Here is a 23497-nt window from a genome sequence, read left to right as displayed (position 1 = left end):
CTTTGGTCAGAATCTGAAAACTACCTTCATATAAATCTCTTGAAGATGAAGGCCATCTTTCTGGCCCTTCAAGAGATCCACCAGTTCCTGGTGTGTCACTCAGTGGTGGTGATGAGTGACAACACCTCGGTAGTGGCTTACATCAAGAAGCAAGGAGGTACTTTTTTGCAGCCCCTATCCCATCTAGCAGTAGAGATACTTAAATGGGTGGAAGTCCATTTGATCTCACTGTCAGCCCGCTTCATTCCAGGCAAGAGGAATGTGCTCGCCGACAATCTGAGGAGAACATCGCAGATAGTGGGTTCCGAATTGTCTTTGGATTATATAGTAGCCAAAAAAATCCTGACTTCCTGGGGTTCTCCGACTGTGGATCTGTTCGCAACGGCCCTAAATTTCAGGCCCACGCTGTACTGCTTCCAGTCCCAGATCCCAAGGCATCTTTGACAAGATGCATTCCAACAACGGTGGGACAACACCAATGTATACGTATTCCTACCGTTCTGTATGATGAGAAGAGTACTCAGCAAGACCAGATCATTGGCCAATCTTTCAATGACCCTCATAGCTCCGCTATGGCATCATGCGGAATGGTTCCCGGACCTTTTGCCGCTCCTAACGGAGCTCCCAAGAGAATTCCTCTACGACACAATCTACTCATAACCACATGTCAATATCTACCATAAGTCAGAAGCTTCGCTACATCTCCACGCCTGGAGACTATCCAGCATCTCCTCACACAGAGAGGAGTTTTGCAACAGGTTGCGAAAAGGATGTCTGGATATCTGCAAAGATCTTTAGCCTCTGTCTACCAGGTGAAGTGGAATGTCTTCTGTGGTTGGTGTCGTGGAAGGGGTCTTGATCCACTTTATGCCACTATTCCAGCAGTAGCGGAGTTTCTTGTGTATTTGCGGAAGAAATGAGGCTTTCAGTTTCATTGGTTAAAGGCTATCGCTCGGCTTTGAGTCTCGCCTTCAAACTGAAAGGAATGGACATTTCCTCATCGCTGGAACTTTCCCTTCTCATATGAAGTTATGAACTTACCTGTCCTCAGTCGGAAGTGAGACCTCCCCCTTGGAATGTGGTTCGAGTTCGGTCTCTTTACTCAGAATGGGGGGGGGGGGTTTCGGATCCTAGGTTCGAATCCTTCCAGATATTTAGTCTCTGCTCTGTAACTGATGACCCAGATCATCTGTCATTGACTTTACCATGAATCCCGACCCTCCACCAACACGTCGTATGTCCCTGGCCTTCAAAAAGAACTACTCTGTGACGCAGGTATTGCAAGCGGGCGTGTGGAAACGCCAAACGACGTTCACTACCTACTACCTGCAAGACGTGACCCACAGGAATCTCGATACGTTCTCTATCAGTCTTGTGGTGGCTTCACAACAGCTGGTTTAGTACCTTAAGCTACTCATTGGACAAGTAGCTGAAGGTCAAGGGCATTGCTTACCCAGGTTTTAGTCTGAGTGAATGAAAAGGAATATCTAGCTCTTTTCCTTTCTTCATCCTCCCCTCTCTTGGAAATCAGCATCCTTGTGTAAGCTAGTATTGCTCCAATACTGTTGCGTCCCCATACTCTGGCGAGGTGGTATTGGGAATGTCTCGGTCTCTTCAGTTATGTCCTGCAAGACTCTGAATAACGTTTACCTGGACAGTCACATTGCTAGTTTATAACTACACACAACTTGGGTAGGCTGTTGACCGTGCTTAGCAGGTTAGCGAGGTGTTAGGGTCTCCATATTGTTGCACGGAACTCTGCACAATAGGCAGTACCCCGGGTAAGGTCAAAAAGCCAAATTGGCAGTGACGTACACCCTCCTAATGGGTGAGTGGCCGCTATAAATAGTGTGATTTGTATTCCAGTTACGGAACAAATGACAAATTCGGAGGTAATTTGTATTTTTCCTAACTATACAAACCTTAGCTCTTTATACATACTTGCCCGCCAACCCTGTTCCCCTTGAAGTCCTATCTCCAAGTAAAGTGAGCGCAATCACAGGTGTGTGAGTGGGAGGGGTAGCAGGCTAAACCCCCTACCCCCGCTAACTAGCCGGATGGGTGGTTAACCCTAGCTAAATTTTAAGGGTTCGTCCTCTCAGCTTCCGCTGAAAGTATACCATTATAAATAGCTAAGGTTTGTATCATTAGGAAAACTACAAATTACCTCCGAATTTTTTATTTTAAATTCATATTTACATACATTTTTGCAGGATGAGGCTCTTGATAGTTCTCTCAGCACTTCCAACAGTCAAGGAGAAAAGGCCACAGAATCTATAGATAAATTACAAAGGTATGTATGCAATAGTGTTGAGTTTGTTGAATTGTACTTCAATATTTAATAAGTGAGATAAGCAATTTAAAAAAAGGGAATTTTTCTGTAATCAGAATTTCATCTTTTTTGAAGAAATATTGTACTTTTATGATGTTAGAAGATATTGGAAAAATTAAAAACCTGTTGAAACTATTGATTTTTTATAGGATGTTTTCATCAACGGTATTAGTAACAGGAAGAATCATTACTGTATTTAAAATACAGTACAGTATGCGTATTTTTTTTTAGGTAACTCCAAATGGTCATTATAGTGCTAAACAAGAATCCAAGAGAATAGAATGTTCACATATATAAAAATAGTTTATGAAAATAACAAAGGATATAAAACAATACTCTTGACGCGTAAGTTTTATATGTTCATAAATACAGTGCAATTGAGAAGTTAGCTATAAATATTTACATACCAAGATATGGAACTTTAAGGCTGCATTACAGTATAGTTTAAATTGAGAAATCTCTGGTAAGCAGAATTATGCTTTTATGGAAAAGGAAATGAGGTTTTTGGGGTTTTAGTAGTCTATTAGTAACATCCCTGTTTCACAACCTGAGAGTCTACAGTTCGAGCCCTGCTCAAACTCGATAGTTTCCAGTCACATCTGTAACCCTACTGTCTCTTTAAGCAAGGGATAGCAGCTTTGGAGGAGCTCATGAATCTATCTGCTGAGGTATCACCAGCCATTGCCTTTGCCTGCCCTGGTCCTAGCTTGGGTGGGGGAGGGTGCGTGGTCACTGACCATTTGTAAATATGTTTGGTCTCAACATTGTCCCATCTTTTACCTCTACCACTAATAAATGGCCATTAAACCTTTAATCACTTTCTTTACTTTAAAAATGTGTTAACAGAGAGAAGACGGCTCTAATGGCTGAAGTTGACAGATTACAGTCTGCATTAGATGCCATGACTGAGAGAGAGCAAAATGCTCTTGATAAGCTGCGAGCAGCACTTGCTATAGCTGAAGAAACACAGGCATTCACTACTCAGGTAAAATATGAAACCCTTTTTGTTTTGTTTTGTTTTGTTTTGTAGTTAATTATTTTATACTGAATGAAGGAAAAAAAGTTCAAATTGTCCTATCTTTAATTATAATTATTTTTGGTATAAATGAAAACTCAGTCCAGGTATATTAAAGTTTCAAAATTAAGTTGATAATATTTTTCGATGAATTTAAAACCTTCAGTCTTACTTGTGATCTCTATATTGGGCCATGTTCTTATTTGCAAATATTCTAGGAGGATTTAGACATGAGTGATGTTATATCTTGCTCAATGAAATTAGAGTTGTTCCCTTACTAACAAACCTTCTGTTATTTATGTGGATGTGGATATTCTTTCAACAGCAGCTGGAGGCAGCCATTAGACTTCAATTGCGAGGTGGCAACCCCGCTTCATCGCTTAGCGGGTAGGCAGGGGTGCCTGGGGGTTACCCAGTCACCTTTTAATATACAATACTCTCACAGCGATGAGAGAAGTCACTTTTTCCTTGGGCTCAGTAGAGATTAGACGTGTCTGCTCTCCTCCTGACTGTCATTGAACTTCTTTATTTTTGCTTTATCTTTACAAGTGTGCGTATTCTCCTTCTGCGATCACCTTCCCTATGCGAACGTGTCTAGGGAGAGAGGGTGCCGCGTGCGAGACCTTCATGTCATTGTTAGAGACTGACCCGCACTCTGTGTCCTATGTGCCGAGAGCATAGTTACGAGCAGGGTTCGCCCTGTGCAGAGTGTGGGGAGTGGTCTGCCTCCCAATAGGAGAACTTTGGGTGGCGTAAGAAGAAGGTTAAGCACAATCGTTCTCCCTCAGGGGCAAGAGGTGTGCGTTGTTCTTCTCGCACCCCAAAAGGTCTCTCAAAAGCTCCTCCTCATGTGTGCTGTCATTAGGGACGTGCGACTAGGAACGAAGATCGCTTATCACCTTGGCAACCCCAGAGTACTGTGAGGTTGTTGCTTCCCTTAGCGGAGCAACTTCTCCTACAACCGCTGGCGAGCCTTTCTCTCTTTCAGATTTGTTTCAGGTGTTGTTGTCCTTAGGGATTTTGGGACCCCCTTCAAAGGAGCTGCAGCGCCTTCTTCAGCATGGTGCCACGAGGGAACCTTCTCCGGAGCTGTTGACATCTCACGCTCTGGAGCTGTGCGAGGTCCATCTGTCACCTTCCCCTGACCCTTCTACTCGTGGATGAGGTGATCGTACGCCTCTCCAACGACCCCCTGCTGACAACGAACCCTCTCTCCATCCTGGGACCTCATTGTCCTTTAAACCTCAACCCTCTATTTCTTCCCACAGGAACCCTCAGGTTGCAGGTGACGATCTTCAGGGGATCAGCACTCCTTCCACCAGCAGCGCTAAGGGACGAGCATCACCCTCAGTTCGCCCTTTTGGAACTTGGTTGTAATGATCATAGGTCATCACGATCAGAGAGTTCTTTGCCTAGAAGACGCTCACGCTCTAGAGCTTCACTCTCACGAGACCGTAGGCTCAACGCTCTCTTCGGAGGCGTTCCTCTTCACGAGGACAAATCTCGCGATCGTGTTCTTCACAATCGCTAGCAAGGTCTATACCTAGGTCCAGAAGCTCGTGTTCTAGATCGTCACAATCTAGATCATGAGAACAGTACTCGCACTCGCGAGGATGACACTCACGATCACGAGGGCGGCGTTCGCGCTCGTGAGGGTATCGTTCACAAGAATGACGTTCTCATTTGCGAGGCCGATGCTCCCGTTCGCGAGATAGGCACTTGCGGTGTTCACGGCGTTCTCGAACAAGAGCTAGACGCTCGCATTCACGAGCATCACTATCACGAGCCGCCCGTTCACTATCAAGGTGTAGACATTCCTCGTCTAGAGGTAGAGGTAGGCATACGCTCAGTCCATCAGCGGGTAGCCACTCGACCAAACCTTCCAAAGGACCTCGTACCGAACCTGATGATGAGCTCCAACCCACCGGACATCCGAGTTACCATAATTCAGGATCAGGTGACAGATTTGAGTTGGTGGGTAGTAGACAAAAACCTTCTACGAGGGCAGAATCTTCTCGTTCCCCTCCAGATTTGATGCTCTTCACAGATGCATCAAAAGAAGGGTGGGGGCTCACTTGCTGAACCATACAATTTCTGGCCTTTGGTCAGAATCAGAGGGGTACCAGCACATAAATCTTCTAGAGATGTGAGTAGCCTACCTGGCTCTTCCTCAGTTACAACAGTTGCTGGCAGGTCACTCTGTGGTGTTGATGAGTGACAACACCACAGTACTGGCTTACATAAACAAACAGGTTGGTACCTTTTCGAAGCCTCTATGCCATCTAGCAGTAAAGATCCTCAGATGGTCAGAAGAACATTCGGTGGCTCTATCAGCTCTCTTCATTCCCAGCAAGAGGAATGTGCTCGCAGACAATCTGAGCAGATAGTAGGCTCTGAATGGTCTTTGAATTGTCAGATAGCCAACAAAGTCCTGACTTTGTGGGGTTCCCCGACTGTAGACCTGTTCGCAACATCTCTGAACTGCAAGCTTCTGCTGCACTGTTCTCCAGTCCCAGACCCTCAAGCTCTATGGCGAGATGCATTCCAACAATGGTGGGACAACATCGACGTGTATGCCTTTCCCCCATTTTGTATGATGAGAAGACTGCTCAACAAAACAAGAGTGTCTAAAGATCTAATAATGACCCTTGTAGCTCTGCTATGGCATCACGCAGAACGGTTCCCAGACCTCTTACAACTTCTCGTAGATCTACCGAGAGAACTCCCTCCGGAACCAGATCTGCTCAAACAGCCAAACGCGAACATCTTCCACAAGACTGAGACCCACAGGATACTCAATACGTTTACCATCGGTCCTGTGGTGGCTGCTTAATAATTGGTTCAAGATACCTCAAGCTCCTTGATGGACAAGTAGCAGTTGGTTTAGGGCATCGGTTACCCGGATTAAAACTGGGGTGAATGAGAAGAATGTCTGGCTTTCCATCCTTCATCTTCCTCTCCCTTGGGGTACAGCACCATGGGTCCCTCTGCAAGCTGGCTTTAACCTCTGCAGGTAATTATCACTTCCCTTGTGTAGCATAGTATAAGTTATGAAATTTTTATACTGTCCACGTCCCCATTGCTTTCTGTGAGAGAGCAATGGGATATGTCTTGTTGTTTTCCTATCTAAACTCAAGACGTTCATACAAATAACAACCTCTAACTAAATTGCACAGGACGCGATTATATTCACTTTGTATATTTCAGCACGGTGTCAAAGTTTTCCATAGACCACCTAAGAGTGAGTCATCCATGTAAATAACAGAAGGTTTGTTAATATGGGAACAATTGAGAAATTTAGAGATAATTTTTATTTTTCCCTAACTAATACAAACCTGGAGTTATTTAAATAATTTGGCCCGCCATCACCTGTCCCCCAGAAGTCCTGCTTGCAATAAAAAGTGACGTCTCTCACTGCTGTGAGAGTATACTATATATAGAGGCGGCTGGGTTGCCACCTCGCAATAAAAGTCTAATGGCTACCTCCAGCTGCTGCTGAAAGAATATCCACATTCACATAAATAACTTCAGGTTTGTATTAGTTAGGGAAAAATACAAATTATCTCCAAATTTGTCATATTTACATTTGTTTAGAACCTGCTGAACCTGGTTTTATGATTTATTTAACCATAACTCAATTTTTTATAATATAATACCATTTGATTGGTTGCTAATTAGATATATCCCTGCTATAAGGAAGATAAAAGATGGTATTATACTGATAAGGGCTCTTTCTTAAATTTCTTGAATAGCAGGAAAGTATGGCTTTAATTTTCTCTGTTAATGTTCAAAGGTGGAACCATTCTTGTTGAGGCTTATCATTAAGTACCTCTTGTTTAATTCTTAATATCTGTCACAATGGAATTGGAGTAAAGTACGGGCGTTTGATACTGTACAGTTGTAACTGAAACATTCTCGTGCAGATTTGCTGAGATTGTTGTTTCAAGATGAAAATTGTTAGGAAAGTTTTCTAAATTAAATTAATGACTTATTTTATGCTATTCTCACCGAAAAATTATTTTTAGTGTTTGTTAATGAATCAAGTTTAGTTATGTGAAAGTAAAATATAGTCTATTAACAAATAGTTCTGAGCTTCTATCAGATAAAAGGGTGCAATAACTTATCTTTGAATTATATTCAAATAATTGTTTCCCAAGTTTGTAAGCTTCAACTCTTTAGAGAAATTTTTTAACTTTCGTATACTGTACCATATTTTGATGAAAACTCACATCAGAAACTTTTAATTTTGCTTGACATAGTTATTCAATTTATTCATATCTAAATGTTTAAAAGTTTACCAAGTTGCCTAAATTGTTAAATATTTGATACGCTTGGCGTTAATTTGTGTAATATTTTCTATTGATAGATTATTTTACTTTTCTAACAAAAAGGTATTAAAATCTTGTTTTAGTCATTAATCTGTACATTCCTTTTCTTCTGCTCCAAGGTTTTACTATCTAAATTCTCCAAATCAAGCTTTGAGTAAAGTAAAACATATATCAAATAATACTTTTTAATAGGAAGAATCTTAATACAAAATTTTTGATGGCTACGACTTTTTATTTGATACTAATACTTCAAATGTAATGTTAATCATGCTATTTGATGCTGCTGATATATTGGCATATATCATTAATATATGGTATTGTTGAAGTTAGATAGCTTACATAGTGCCACCAAACTTTTTGAAAAAGGTTCGGGCGAGTAGCGAGTCGGCCATAGAAGAAATTTCTGGTTTGCTCAGAGCCACAAAGGAAGAGGAAGAGCAGCTCAAGTTCCTTCTTGAGGAAGCCAGGAAAAAGTCTGACCAGCATGAAGAGGAACAAGAAGAGTGGAAGTCTCAGCAGCAGAAACAAATCAAACTTTTGGAGGAAGAGGTTAATGATCGTAACACACAGATTGCCCAACTTGAAGGTGATGTGCGGGAAAAGGGTGTAAAAATTGCTATTTTGAAGGATGACCTCCAAGCAGCGCAAGCAGCTAAAGCTAGATTAGAGACTCAGTTGGAGGAGCAACGACAGCATTCCAAAGATGCTCATGCCAGACTTGATAACATCATCATGACGTAAGAAACAATATCAGTTTTAGATTGTAAGGTTGTTCAAATCATGTACATGTACATAACATCAATTCTTGGAAATTCAACAGAAATTGCAATATTCTTCATTGGTCATTAAGTTCTGTAATCTTCCTTCTTACAGTATTATTTTAGTACACAGAGCGATTATACTTATACAGTATTTCACAAAAATTATCAGTTCTAAAATATTTTTAATGGCAGTGCTATGGCTTATCAGTTTATCTAGTTAGTTGACAATGGACATTTTAATATGTGAAAACACATTAGGATGATTGTGAAGTTGGAAAACTGTCATAGTTCAATTTTGATATAACAGCAGTAGGTTTTTCAACTTGTACATGTTGAGAAACAGTTGAATTGATTGAGATCTTGCAAATGCAGACTATAACATAACTGGTTTTATATTATTATTACTTACAAAGTTTTAAGGATATCAATAAAAAGGCAAGGAAATTCTTATATTTTGAGAATATCATTGCTTTGTAATATACATTTTTAGATTGAATAAATGTGTAACTTGAAATTTATGAAATCTTCCATAGTCTTTATAATTTTATTCTGAAACATTTTGTAAGTATTATTTTGTCACTTCTAAAAAAGGAAGAATGTATCTGTGACCTTTGTAACCTTACTTAATCTTTCACTATATCTTTTACATTAATTCCTATTATAAAAGATTGTAACTTAAAAATTTCTAATAAGGTATACAGTAAAATTTTCCATTTTGTGGTAGTTTCTACTTCTTAATCACATATTAAAATAAATGATGGGGTATAGGAAATTAACCAGAATTATCTTGTATTCCAAGCATTTATGTTTAGTCTACCATTTATTTCATAATGACAGTTATATTTATGAAACAGACGGAGTGCAGAGGCTGCGACTGCCTCTACAAGAGCAAGAGAACTAGAAGATAGACTTTCATCGGCTAGACAAGACATTAGTCGTTTACTCAGTACTATTACCTCCATAGCACAGGTAATACTGGTTGGTTGTTTGTAGAGTTACAGTAGTGTACCTATATATTTTCAAATAATTGAACTATTAATGATTGCTTAAAATTATCTTGTGTTGAAATAGTTAAAAGTAATGTTGGCAGTTAACATTTAATCATCATCGTTCAAGTTTTTATTGAAATACTGTCTTGACTAATATGGTTAAGGGAAAATAGTGAGCTGATTAAAAGTAAAAAGGCAGTGCTGTATAGTAGTTTGCAGCTTAAGGGATGTTGTTGAAAACTATTAGTAGTACTGCCAAGTGATCAGTCTCAGGCAAAGTAATATGTCACATGTTGTGCATTCATTTTTACTATTGTGCAATACTTATAAATCTTACTCAGTTGACAATATTTCATTTTTCTTGTAAGAATTTTGGGTTTAGGAGAGGAAATCTCTATTTTTTTTCAGGCTATTGATAGAATAACACATACCAAAATTTTAAGCCAAATACCAATTCTTGGATCTTACAATTTGTATGAAATACTCTGTACAGTACTGTACAGTATTTAGATAGTCGATTCTGAATTCCATAATTGTTTGATCAGCCAGCTCCCTTAATCACTATTTGATTAAGAAATTAGATGACATTTTATTTTGTTTGTAAAAATTCAAACCGAGTCAAAACAAAGAATGTTAGATTATGCAGATTTACATATTTTGAATATGAATATGCATTCTAAACATGAAGATTAAGACAAAGGGGAAATGATTCCAATTAACTGAATTCAATACTTTTAGCCATTATGAAACTAGCTTGAGTGAGATTTGTTCCTTTTCGAATACAAGCTTTCATCCTCCTCAATAAAATTATGATTTTGGCTTAGCTGGAAACTGCTGTTAAACTTTCGACGTGTTAGTAGTTAGTGGAGGTAAGCCCCAACAGATAGTCATTGCTGTACTCCCTTTTTATTTCAGCTGCAAGCAGTACAGATGTACTTTTTCTGCCTCGCATTATGCCTTTTGATTTTCTGCATTCTCTATTAGAGAAAATTGATGAGTTTGCAGACACAGGCAGACAGTCATGTTCGAGGGATAGATTAAACAAAGAAGACTTAGGGATGTGCAGTGTTTTTCAGGATAAACTGTGAATGTGTGACACCTGATGCTATCCACATCATCCTTGTTCTGTTGGACAGCGCAACTGTTAGCTGTCATTTCCTTGCCAGTGTGGCCTTATGACAATAACAAACACCTAAGGAACTTGACATTCTTATCTCTAGTGCTCTGTTGGCAGAATGAAGTTTTGCTGCCACAGTGTTTAAGGGGAGTGGCGTCGCTTTTCTTCTGCCCCTGCAGTGTCTTCCCAACGTCTTGGAGGTGCTAAAGGGTATAACACTTGGTAGTGTTATCTCTACCCCTTTGAAAAGTCCTCTTTGGCCTCTTCTCGTGTGGGAGTGCCCTCATTGGCTTGCATGACCCCCGTGGAAGGCAAACTTAAAAGTTCATCCTCCTCCTTTCTCATCTTCTTTAGATTCTTCAGACACTACTACTTCAAGGAGGAGTAAAAGTACATGACGTTGAAGAAGTCCAGGAACACCGATCAACAGGAGTTACATACGAGTAGACTTGGATCTCTCTCTCTGTATGCGTGGGAGAGACAGTGTGCACCAAGACATAGAGTGTATGGTTCAGGTTCTTATGCTCCTCTTACCTGTGCTCGGTTACACACACTGTCAAGTCAGGATGAAAGGCACTGTCCTTTTTTCCCCTATCCTGGACAACTGGCCATCATCTCTTTCTCCTGGGAGAGAGAAAGAGGAGCGATTTGTGCCGAAGCTATCCAACACTGGAAGAAGTATCAACATGAGCTCTACTCGACTCTCCACCTCCAGGGGTGTGGTCCACAGAAGAAAAGCACCTGTATATTAATCTGTTGGGAATGTAAGAAGCATTCCCAACACTGTAAGCTTCCAAAAGTTTGATGGGGCACTCAGTAGCTTAAATGAAAAACAACACTATAGTCTTAGTATACATCAGCAAGCAAAGGGGTACTGTTTCACAGATCCTTTGCAAGTGGATAATGATATAGAGCTGTCAGCAAGATTCATTCCATGCAAAAAGAATGTTCTAGCAAACACGCTCGGTCGCTGAGAGCAAGATGTAGGTTTAGAATGGTCCCTACATCCTTGCTTGGAGGAAAGGTTTCTTGCTTTTTGAAGACTACCAGCAATTGACCTGCTTGCCACACGGTTGAACAAGAAACTCTTGGAGTTCTGCTACCTAGTTCCAGGCCTGTGGGTGGCATTTGAAGACTCCTTCCAACATTCCTGGGACAACTTGTAAGCTTACACCTTTACTCCCTTCTGCCTGATTTGATGTTTAGTAAATAGGCTGTTGTTTACATAAGTTCTCAGGATAACCCTTGTGGCTCCCAATTGTCCACATGCCAAATGCCAGATCTGCCTATGCCCTTCTTCAAGGTACTCAGTCAGCCCCACCTTCAGAGGCACTGCACGACAAGACCTCAGCAGGTGTTTACAAGGGAAGTTGGGCATTTTCTGCAACTGGTACTGTAGAATGGATACTTTTAAAGTCGGAACCTCTCTGCAGTTGATTGCTTCAAATGGTCTTGCTTTCCCCTGGAGCTCAGGTCCCCGAAATGGGATGCGTTCTAAGACCTCAGTTCTGTTACATTCACCCCACGTGAGCTCGAGTCTGGTATCAGAAAGAGATGTGACCCTCGAGACTATCCTCTTGCTAGCCTTACACTTGGTAAAGCGAGTAGGTGAGTTTTATGGCATTTTATATTTCCCGAATCATCCTGAAGGATGGAAGGAGGTCTCCTTCACCTTTGTTCTGGAATTCAATGCAAAGATCAAGAACCCAGAAGCCCACAACCCCAGGTTTGAGTCCTTCTTTATACCTTCTCTACAAGAAGCTACTAATGGGGATCAGGATGACTTTCCTCTCTGCCCTGAGAGGGCACTACAGTGCTTCCTAAAAAGAATTCTTTTCAACACCAGAAGGGTGAAGAAGATGCCCAAGATCACTGCTTTGCGAGAACATCAGACGTATCCACCCTGCAGCCAGTAAGGTAATGGAAAGATCATCCCGGGCACAGGCTCACCAAGTTGGGAGTATTGGCTCCACCCTACCATTCAGGAAGAACCTGTCTGTGGCACAAGTCCTGAAGGCAGGAGTTTGGAAATAACAGACAACCTTCACTGCCCACTCACTACCTTCTGAAGTATAACCACAGGTCCTTGGATACTATAGTGGTTACTACATAAGCCTAGAATGCAAAAGACAATGACTGGCTTTCCCATTTTTTCTTCCCCTCCCCAGGGGGTCAACAGTCATGCTATTATGTACTGGACTGGACATCAGATGCAGGTAAGCTTCATAATCTAGAAACCTTTCTTGCCAAACAAGTTTGTCAAAGAAGTATATCCCTCATTCTCCCTTATGAGGTGGAAGATTAATAGATTGTATGCAAAACCATTTCACATAATATATTCAGAAATCATATCCATCACATGCATATAGGTGACTCTATGATCGTCTACAATTTACCTGTTAAGGGCCTACCTTAATACCAACAACAGCTTTATGCTTATATTATTTTGAGGCTGAGAGAAGTTATTACCACTACTTCTATATGGGACCAAGAGTTGTGATATTTCCCAGGAAAGGTAAACCAGCCAGTTTGGTTCAAAGGGACTTCTGCCTCCTAATGATAAGTCTTCTATTAAAGATCAGTGGTTTGTATTAGTATAGGAACAAATCATAAACTTTTAAAAGTAATTTGAAATTTTTCTAACCGCAGTATACAAACCCGAGTCATTAAGTTACACTTTCAGTTGGGTGGGATTTTACCCTCCACCCTCCAGTAACTACTACTACCGCATTTTAACTGCAGTTTCCAGGTAAGGTGAACTCATTTGCCTATTAAACGACTCAGGTTTGTATAGTTAGGAAAACACAATTACTTTAAGAAATCTGTGATATTCTAATGATGTACACTCCCATAAATTTATTAAAAAGAAAAAAAAATTCACTGTACTACAATTACTTTGAAGATGGATATGTAACTACTGTACATACAAAGCATATCTAATACAGTACTATACCTTAATCATATATTCAGACTTCATTTGTAGTTTATATTATACAAAAGCCACATCTTAAAAATTCATATTCATGTTTTGTTGTATATTTTTATAGGGTCCTGGAAAAACAAGAGATCTACAGTCAACAGACGATGTCAAAAGTGAGCGTCTTGCAGCTGAACACCAAATGAGCACCCTTCTTTCTTCTCTACAAGATAGACATGGTAAAATATAAATAAAAGTCATATACTGTACTGTATAAGAAAATGAAAAAGAAAAAATCCATTGCACCACAAGAAGTGGTTTAAATTCCACGAATAGAATATTTTCTTGTGAAACATACCAAACTGTGTAATATCTAAGAAAAGCTTATTCCTAACAGAGGAGGAGGTGAAAGCTCTACACGATGCTTCTGCTGAGCATCGAAAATCTGTAGATGCCCTTAGGAAGGAAGTAACAGAGATGCGACGACAAATTTTGGATGACAATGAACAACATAGGTGAGTTGATCCTTATATGCACTCATTCAAGTTTTAAGTCATAAAAAATATTAGTTGTAGGTATATGGAAAAACTTATTTCTAAAAGAAAAGATATATGAATAGAATTTTCATCATTCAGAAAAATCATAAAGAATAATATTAGATACAGTATAGGAAACAGCAGTGCTGTAAATATATTCAGATCCTCAGTTTTAGTTGACAGTATTATATATATATATAATTTGATTTAAACTTACAATAGTCATCTATCTTTTGGGAAAAAATCACCATTGTAATTTTTACATAAAGGACTTTTAATTCAACAGTTTTCGGAAAAATCTATTTACAGAAGATAGGGATTTATGACCATTTGAAGCTCAAGAGCTTTTATCAGTTGTTATAGCATCTTAATTTGTTTATATAGTATATATAGTATTATTTAAATTCTTAAATATTATTGCATAGGTGAGCAAGACCATAAATATATAAAAACAAGTGCTATTAAAAAGGTAGAGTAGTCTAGAGAGCCTTATTGAATTTAACTTGAAACATTATATATGGCAGGTTTAATTGGCATTGAAGTTGTTTAATGGACTTAATCATGGTTTGATTCCACAAATCAATAAGCTAACAGTGGTTTTTTCAAAAAATTATTTCTTGTATGGTTGGAGGCAGAAGTGGTGGTTATCGGTGAAGTATCTGTCTCGACTTAAACAAAATTTGGGAGTATCTGATCTTTTACTGCAATACAACTTCATATCATTTGCTATAGTAATCACTGTCAAATGATATTCTAAAACTATTTATGATCATTTGGCATTTCTTTACTGGGTAATATTTTTGACTCTAAGCTTTTTATTCTTACTGAACTTCAAAATATTTTTATTACAGTGTATCTCTTTCGTTCAGCAAACCCGTGATCCATACCTAACCCAAAATTCCTGGTCTTTGAATCCACAAACTCTATACAGTTTTTTGTCTAATAAACAAAAGAATATTAGTAATAAAGTATTACTACTCATAGGCTAACTGTGTTCTTGATTCTGCATTGGGTTTCAGTCTTACTTATGTGTCTGCAACAGGTTAACAATTGCCCAAATTTCCCAGATTGTTTGTTTAGCCCGAATGGCATGGCTCTGAAAGCGTAAAGTCTTCGATGTAGCTTGAACCCGAGGTAGGGGTGAGTTGACGATTGATTGGAACGTGCCAATAGGCGTCTGACAAATCTATGGAGACGGTAAATGCCCTCCTGGGCAGTAAGGTCCTTATGTGTTGCAGTGTTAGCATCTTGAACTTGCAGTTCACTATGAACTTGTTGAGTGGCGACAAGTCCAGAATGACTCTGAGTCTTTCTGAGTCCTTCTTGGGAACACAAAACAGCCTCCCTTGGAATTTGATGGACTTTACTCTTCGGATTACTCTTTTCTCCAACAGTTCTTGAATGTACTCCTCCAGAACGGGGGTGGAGTGTTGGAAAAATCGAGGGCACGGGGGTGGAGTGCTGTACCAGCTCCAACCCAGTCCATTCTTGAGTAGGCTGTGGGCCCAGGGATCGAAGGTCCACCGATCCCGAAAATTCTGAAGTCTCCCTCCTACCGGTATCATCTCACTTTGACTGCTGTTGCCCTGAGGCCTTGCCTCCTTGACCGCGACCACCCCTGAATCCCCTCTCCCTTGAGGGGCGTCTAGACGAACCTCTGGCTGCTCCTCTAGGCTTCGCTCGAAAGGTAGTTGACTGCCCTTCGAACGCTGGTTTAAATGCCGGAGACTGCGTCGACACGGCTTGGGGTACCCACTGGTACGTGGTCGGGGTTTGTGCCACCATCTGGGGCACTGTTGGCATAGGCAGTTGCTGTTGCTGCTGCTGTCTGAATGGCTTGGCTGGCCGAGAGGGTAGCCTAGTCTTCTTAGTCTTCCTCTTTGGTTGGGGACCCTCATCCGGGGAAGACTTTCTCTGGAGAGATAGGCCCCACTTCTGGAGAAGGTTTCTATTCTCCGTGGCGGCCTTATCTACAACCTCCTTGACCGCTTCACTAGGGAAGAGGTCTTTGCCCCAAATGTTGGAGGAGATTAGCTTCCTTGGCTCGTGCTTTACCGCAGCCGAGGCGAACACAAACTCCCTACAAGCCCTCCTAGCCTTGACGAAGCTATAAAGGTCCTTCGTCACTGTGACTAGGTGTGTCTTAGCCACTACCATGAACATTTCATGGACCTTGGGGTCACTTGCCATTGTCTCCAGAGTCGTTTGATGAAATCTTTCTTTTGTCTCAAGCTCCCTTCGCAAAAGAAAGTCAGACAGCTTGGGGAGGTTCTCACCGAACTGACGTCCGGCAATATCAGCCTCCAACTTCCCGACTGAGAAGGTAAGATGGACGTCCTTCCAGTCCTTATGGTCCATGGGTAGGGCCAAAGACAGAGGTTTACACTACTCCAAGGAGGGGCATGGCTTACCAGCCTCGACTGCTTTCAGCACAGCCGTAAACCCTTTCTGCAAAAAGGGGAAGGCTCTAGAAGGAGAGGACACAAAGGAAGGGTGCTTCTTACTCAAAGCAGGTACCTTTGAGTTTGTGAAGCCCCTCTCTTTCATCGAGCTTGGCAGTAAAGCTTGAGCCTTAGCGTGGTCCAAAACTATGACCTCCGTCGGCTCCGTTTCTTCCTTTGAGGCTGGTTCCTTCCTTAGACGGACATAACAGTCCGGATACGACTCCTTGCTGGGCCAGAATTCCACCTCCTCAAGGGGGACTGAGCCCAACTTCTCCGAAATGACGATTTTTCCCGTCGTCATAAGCATGTGCTCAGCATACTTCCAAGGGTTGGCATCTGAGCACAAGGGAAGGTCTTTCACGCTGAGCTTCTTCTGGGGCCCACGTGATGCTGCAAGTCTCCGCATCTCCAGCTTCATTGCAGCAGCCTTCTCATTATTTTCCCTCTGCATCTGTTGGATCATTCCAACGATGGAGGAAAGGGTCTTTCCCAGGTCATCTGGGAGAGAGGATGATGTTGAGGGAATAGGTTCAGAGGCCTGAACCGGAGTAGCCGACACCTCGTCGACCTCTTCCTCTTCATTGTCTGGAGCCTGCTCTTCATCCTGGTCTTCTGCCAGAAGGTCATCTTCCAGACGCTCAGACACCTCCGACATCCTATCGTTCAATTGGATGTCCTGCAGGGCGTCCGTGACTTCAGCATCCGCGGGGATCTGAACCACTGGTATCTCCACCTGAGGCTGGGGAATCACTGCCTTAGCTGACACCTTGGGGAAAAGGTAAGCCCTCATCTTCTCACTTGGAAGATAGGGCCCAGAAGTGTTCTTCTGAAAACCCCTTACCCAGGTACGAAGCTTCTCCCTTGCTGCGTCCCTTGACTCCGCCGTCTTAGGGGAATCAAAAGCCTCAGTAATCAGGTTTGTGCACACGGAACATACCTGCGGGTCCCAATACCGGAGATCACCTTTGGAGACTGCGCATGCTGCGTGCCTCTTACACAAATCATGTCCGCAGAAGTTCTTGCTGCGGACATTGCAGAAAACGCTTCCACACTTCGGATGGTCCTCCTGTGAAGAGAGGAAAATTCCATGAGTATCAAGTGAACTACGTATCACTGGATATACATAGCTTAGCATAACTAAACTAGAAAGGAAAGACACACTTGTATTTCCCGCACAGTCAATTGCTGCAACCTTCCAGATAATAAAATCGTATGGTTAATCTATTCTAGAGCGACCAATAAATAATTTCCAGAGGAAACAGGTGTAGCTCACACCCAAATAAGTGATTTTAAAATGCTGGATAGTAGACAAGAAAGAACTCACTTTCTTTATCTGTAAGGTTACACCAAAGTGTTAGAAAAACTTAGTGTTGTAACAAATACTATACTATAGTTTTCTCCCTACAGTATATACTATACTGAAAAATACTGGCTACAGTATAGAAGGTAATGTGCCGGCCGGCACACACCTTAACTAGTTCCAAAGTATACTACTCATAAACTATAAGGTGGAAGAACGCTGGTTCAAATGCGTGTGCCGGCCGGCAACTACACAAGATAGCACCCGGCTGCCGGCCGCCAAACGTAGCGGCCGGCAGAACCTCGGTGTGTTTCTATTGCCGGCCGGCAGCTAAACAACAACCGCACCCGGCTGCCGGCCACTAATCGTAGCGGCCGGCAGACAATGGTGTGATATGTAGCCGGCCGGCAAAGGTATACAACCAATGCCGGCTGGCAGCAAAAGAACCAGAGAACTCCGACTGCCGGCCACTCAGCAGCCGGGCTAGGGCACAACACTAGAAGAAAAACAGAATGAATGCCGGGATAAGAGACTGTACTGCCTCATAACCCGGCAACCCGAAAGAGTGCACATAAGGAAGGGGAGAATATAACTTCAGGCTTCCTGACCAATGCCATCTGGCTCTTCAGACAAACAAGAACGAGAGACCAAGGGAGGTCCGGGAAGCACTCAAAGCAGAAGACCCTTGCCGGCCGGCAAGGGACCGAGTCAACCCCACATCCTAACCTATGCTAGGTACAGATGTAGAATGACGGACATGAATGCAATGGCTAGGCCATCACTAAGGAAAGAGGGGGAAAGGGAGAAGAGGGTCCTGCCAACCTTGCTCTTGTAATGAATCACCCGCAGCCAAGAAAACTCATCTTAGCCTAGGGGAGATCCGAGGAGGGAGACCAGCAATACTCGCCTACTCACTCGGAACCAAAGCAAGGAATGCGTTGCTATTTACAGAAAAGAGGATCTCATCCTCCACACTGAGAACAACAGCACTGGACTAGTCTGCTAGATCACAAAAAGAAGGAATCATCTTGTACAGAAACCTTCGAAAGTGAACTAAGGAGGCTAAGCCTCCTATGTCTGCTGTCAGCCTAGCAAGGGAATCTCAACCACAAGCTAGACAGAAACAGACTTAGACTAAGAACTCTGATGTCCTGTCCCCTTCCTGAAGCCAGACTCGCTGGAAACAGGAAAGAACAGAAACACCCTAATATAGTTGTATCTAAAGTCAATTCAGATAAACCATTAGGGTTAAGCCCAAGGCTTGAATAGAGGGAAAGGGATTGCACACCTTCTCCGAAGAGAAGAGAGCAACCGGGGAGTGTGAGAAAGTATACTAAGGCCCCATAGACAACTAGCCTAGGCGCAAAGAGAATCGATTACCTAAATCACTGAAACTCGCTCGTATACCATCTTGGAAGAAAATCAACATAATCTTAAATATATAAAACTGCCTAAAGCTTCAATAAAATTTTTAAAACACTCGGAAATCTGAATATCATGCAGGAAAGTACTAGGGCCAAACGACTAGGCTACAAGGTCTAGCGTAGGCCAGAATCGGCAAATCCTTCGCCAAAACGGAAATACTAAAAGCATCATATAAAGAAAACCTATGTAACGCTGAATAGCTAAATTTATTAAAGCAAAACAGCTGGGAACGTCGCTCTGGCTAACTAAATAACTCAAACATAGCGAGCGACAGCGTCCAGGACACCTCCGGTAGGCAACAGCTCTTGTAACAACGATATCACCATCGAATCACTTTTAAAATTACCAAGAGCTTACATTTATACATAAAAGAAATACTCAACTTATCAGAAGCAGAAGAAGTTGGAGAAAGCATTATAATGTTGAAATAATCCAAGAATTGCGAGATAACACAGGGAAAAACACTGAGTTGTTGAGCTACGCAATAAGGAATACAGATGGCGCCGTAAGCGGCGCAATGCACGCTTACGAAACGGGAGAGGAGAGATACCTTGCGTGCGGCTCTCCTTTCTTTCTCGTTTTCGTTTTCTTGCCAATTGACCCCTTCGAAGTGTTAACTCTGTTCGGGGTGCAGATTGCTATGTGGCGTGTCAAGAATACGTCCTCTGATATTTCGCGATATCCCTGGTTCTTTTATTAGGGATATTCGCTCCAGGAGTTAGAATTCTGGGTACCTTAAGGTAAATTCTCTGGGAATATCACCGTAGTTATATATACCCAAGGAAGCTACCCTTTAGGAACTTCCATCAGGACGACATGGCTTGAGCCCAAAAACATCAATTATGTCTTTCATTTTATTTAGAAGCTAGGCTTTCTGGTTAACTTGTCAAAATACAAGATCTGGGGGTCTTTGGGACTAGGCCTTTGTTGGAATATATATCAGAATTCACCAGACCTTCTCAATGGCTCTTGAAGAATCTTAGCCATGATCAGGAATTTTTGTTCTTGCTTCTCCAGTCTGTCAATCCATTTCTTTACCTATACCAAGTGCTGTTGTGGTGGAACAATAGATTGGTTTCAAGCTGTGATTAGCTTGTATGTCCAGATCGCAGATTTTCTTTGGTTTTCTGACAAACTCCTGAGAAATTTTTTTTCCTACTTGTTGAGAACCTTACTTTTCAATTTTCTTGTTGCAAAACAAGAAGTTTTAATCTTACACTAAATCAATAATTGGTAAATATTGAAATTATAATTTGCTTTAACTCTTAGATGACTTTTTAGTGCTTTAAAGCACTATCCACCATAACAGTAAATAAATTATATTATTTTTTTTTATGAACTTTATTTGCATTTCTTAGTTTTCCTTATTTTTATACATTGTAAAGTATGGACTTATTTTGAATATTAATGATGTGCAAATCTTTTCTGTGATTAATTCATTATTAATAATAATTCTCTAACAATTTTCCTTGGTATATTTTGTCACTGGCAAAGGTGTGTTTAATTTCAGTGTAGAGAACTAATTAAATTTCTATTATAGAGAGTTGAAGTGTCTCAAAATGGGAACCTGTGAATTTTTCAATTAAAGCAATATCTGTGTAAAATTTTGGTATAAACCGACTTGCAAGTACATTATTAAACTTGATCAGATTTGTATCTTGATACCCTAATTAGAATGAGGGGGTTTGGGAAAGCACCCTAGGAAAATGCGTTAACTTCCTTACCGAGTCTTGGGTAACAGCAGGGAACTGATGTCTCAAGTAGAGGAAATAAAACGATTGCACGACCACTTGAACCAGTCCCAGGAGCACTTAGTTAGGTTGCAAGAACAGGCTCAGATCCATGGTGTTATTCATCAACAGGTTTTAGAAAAACTACAGAAGATGGGAAGTAAATTAAACAGTACAGAACAACAGGTATGTATCAACAATTTTATTCTTATTTTAATAATATTGCAGGGAAATTCTTCTGAGAATGGGTCAAAATTTGGGTGTCCTAAATCCTGAGGATGGAATTAAAAGTAAAGATCCATTTGATGCATCAAAGACAGTACTTATTAATGATAATGAAACTAAAGGAGTACCACCACCAAGTTTACCTGAAAAGGATAAAACCAGAATAAATGAGAAAGGTTTGGATACTCCGGGGGAAAATCTTGAAACTCTTGAGGAAAATAGTGATAATGAAAATAAATCACCAGGTAGTATGGAAAAAGATCCGATTACAAAAATTGAAGGTGACCAGAAAAATCCTAAAAATCATACTGAAGAAAATTTATCCCCGAAAGAAAAGAATGAAGGTGATCAGAAAAATCCTAAAAATCACACTGAAGAAAACTTATCTCCAAAAGAAGAACAGAGTACCCCTGAAAAAAACTGCGAAGACTTTGCAGACTGTAAAGAAACCAAAGATAAGCCAAGTATTCCAAAAGAAGGACCCAAGAAACCAGCCTTAGTCAAGGTTTCTGATGAAAAAGGAAGTGATGAGACTGTCAATAAAGCATCTCTTCCTGAGGACATGAGCAAGAGTCCTTCTGAAAAGAAAGATGAGAGTGGTACTACTGATGTTGTAGCACCAAGCCAAAGTGAGTGTGATGCATGTCTCGGGTGGCCAGTGATTGTGGAAGCTGTTGGGCAAGCCCTTGAAGATATTCAAGTAGACGTAGACAAGCAAGCTACACGTCTAGGACGTATGATCAGCACTCACAACTCACAATGCAACAATTGCTTGAAGTACCAACTGTTTCTTGCTGTGGCGATGTATAGACTTAATGACCTTTACAAATACAATTATACCCTCGGCCAGAGGATTGATTCACTCCTTTACAGGTGCGAAGTTAGCTATTCCTAGGCCAGCTTTTGTCCTTGTCCTATCTTGCACAATGCCAAATGATATTTCCTATGCAATGTAGAAATATTTAAAAGTACTTTATTTGGTGTTATTTACACTATCGTGAATTATGATTAATATATTACTATTAAAAAAAATGCAACTTGTGTATTATGTTTAGTATGTGAAAAGGATATTGCAAGTATTTTGTTACCTCCAGCACATCTTCAATCTATATTGATTATATATTTCTTCTGAACTATTGATTAGCACTGTCAGACTGGAGTGATGCACATCCATATTAAATGTGTATTAAGTAATATGCATGTAATATTGTTAATGAGTGTGACACATGGAATGTAGCACATTAAAGACAGCTAAGAAGGTAACAAGCAATTATCAAATTGTACTACAAGGTCTTGTCACAATTTTAGAACATCCTTATAATTTTGCAGAAGTATGTATTTTCTTTAAAATTACATTACATATACTGTACAGTACATTGGAAAAAAACTTTATAATGAATATACTGGAAAAAGACTACAGTAATACTGTTTTAAATAACTATATATGTATATATATTTTTTTTCCGCAGAATGAGAATCTCATAGAATCACTGCGAATGGCTCGCAGTGACTGCAACCATCTACAGCAGGAAGTCACTTTCTTAAGAAAAGTGACTGCAAATGCCACTGCCATTAATTCATCTTCCTCCCCTAAACCACTTCCAGAAGTAGTCACTGAAGTAGCAAACTTTTTACAAGATAAATCCTTAAGATCTGTTGAAAATCATTCTACTGAGACTTATACTCAAGATCTCACAGCTGCAAAATTCCAAGTTCTTGCAAATGATGGAGCATTTAAGAATGTGGTTGTGGCACCAGGTGTGACTCTTCTACAGATGTATCAGTAGCCCTTATTAAACAGAATATGTGATGAGAATGCAGTTTATTTCATGCCACTTGGGTAAGCTATCAAATGCCTGATTTTCTTTATAATCTTGGTGTTCTGATGCACAATTACAGTTGAATTACCAACAAATCAATGGATGGAAATATTTAGAAAGTAATGAACAGAGTTTGATAAGTAATACAATTCTAGCTAGAGGCTTGAAAAAGTTTGTATTAGCCGTAGATGAGCAGTGTTATTACAGTATACTTATGTGCTCTTGTAATTAATTTTATATCAAAATTTTTTATTTTTCTTGAATAGAAAACAATGTTAGTGCATCTTATAAGCTTTCAACAACAAATAGAACTAAAATGGTTGCATTACTGCCAAATGTGTAGACACATTGCCATTATTTCTTAAAAATCCCATTTGTTCTTCTACATATACAAACCTTCGTCTTTTACATAGGATAGATTTACTGTACAGTGAAGCTGAAGTAAAAGGGCATTAAAATTTATAACAGTGTAAACAATCTGACCAGATCTGTCAGTAGCAGGTTAAGCACCAGCCCCTGTTGACTCATTGACAAACCACTTTTCATTTCAACCGTTGG

General features: G+C 40.6%; 2 protein-coding genes across 6 annotated transcripts in view; both read left to right on the top strand.

The window, feature by feature from the left end:
- Positions 1-22935, top strand: part of LOC137621543 (myosin heavy chain, clone 203-like) — a 55921-nt gene extending 32986 nt beyond the window's left edge. For 3 of the 5 annotated variants that reach the window (XM_068351924.1, XM_068351922.1, XM_068351925.1), the window contains exons 5-12: positions 2214-2293; positions 3179-3317; positions 8042-8412; positions 9291-9405; positions 13590-13698; positions 13857-13974; positions 20906-21080; positions 22589-22935. In XM_068351924.1, the coding sequence (XP_068208025.1) occupies positions 2214-2293; positions 3179-3317; positions 8042-8412; positions 9291-9405; positions 13590-13698; positions 13857-13974; positions 20906-21080; positions 22589-22906 (1425 nt within the window). In that variant the 3' untranslated portion in view covers positions 22907-22935. Of the gene's footprint in view, positions 1-2213; positions 2294-3178; positions 3318-8041; positions 8413-9290; positions 9406-13589; positions 13699-13856; positions 13975-20838; positions 21081-22588 lie in introns of those variants that run through there. The other 2 variants (XM_068351923.1, XM_068351926.1) reach the window with 2 other exon arrangements.
- On the top strand, positions 21098-22552 carry LOC137621544 (uncharacterized). Its single transcript, XM_068351927.1, has one exon. It carries the CDS (start codon positions 21139-21141, stop codon positions 22012-22014), a length of 876 nt encoding a protein of 291 aa, XP_068208028.1. The 5' UTR covers positions 21098-21138; the 3' UTR covers positions 22015-22552.
- Positions 22936-23497: the final 562 nt, after the last annotated feature.

Source organism: Palaemon carinicauda, chromosome 28, assembly GCF_036898095.1.
Source record: "Palaemon carinicauda isolate YSFRI2023 chromosome 28, ASM3689809v2, whole genome shotgun sequence".
NCBI lineage: Eukaryota > Metazoa > Arthropoda > Malacostraca > Decapoda > Palaemonidae > Palaemon > Palaemon carinicauda.
This window is presented reverse-complemented; position numbering and strand designations above follow the sequence as displayed.

What these genes read in the sequence shown, in the direction of transcription:
- LOC137621544 (XM_068351927.1), top strand. Translation starts at nt 21,139, where the DNA reads ATGGGTCAAAATTTGGGTGTCCTAAATCCTGAGGATGGAATTAAAAGT.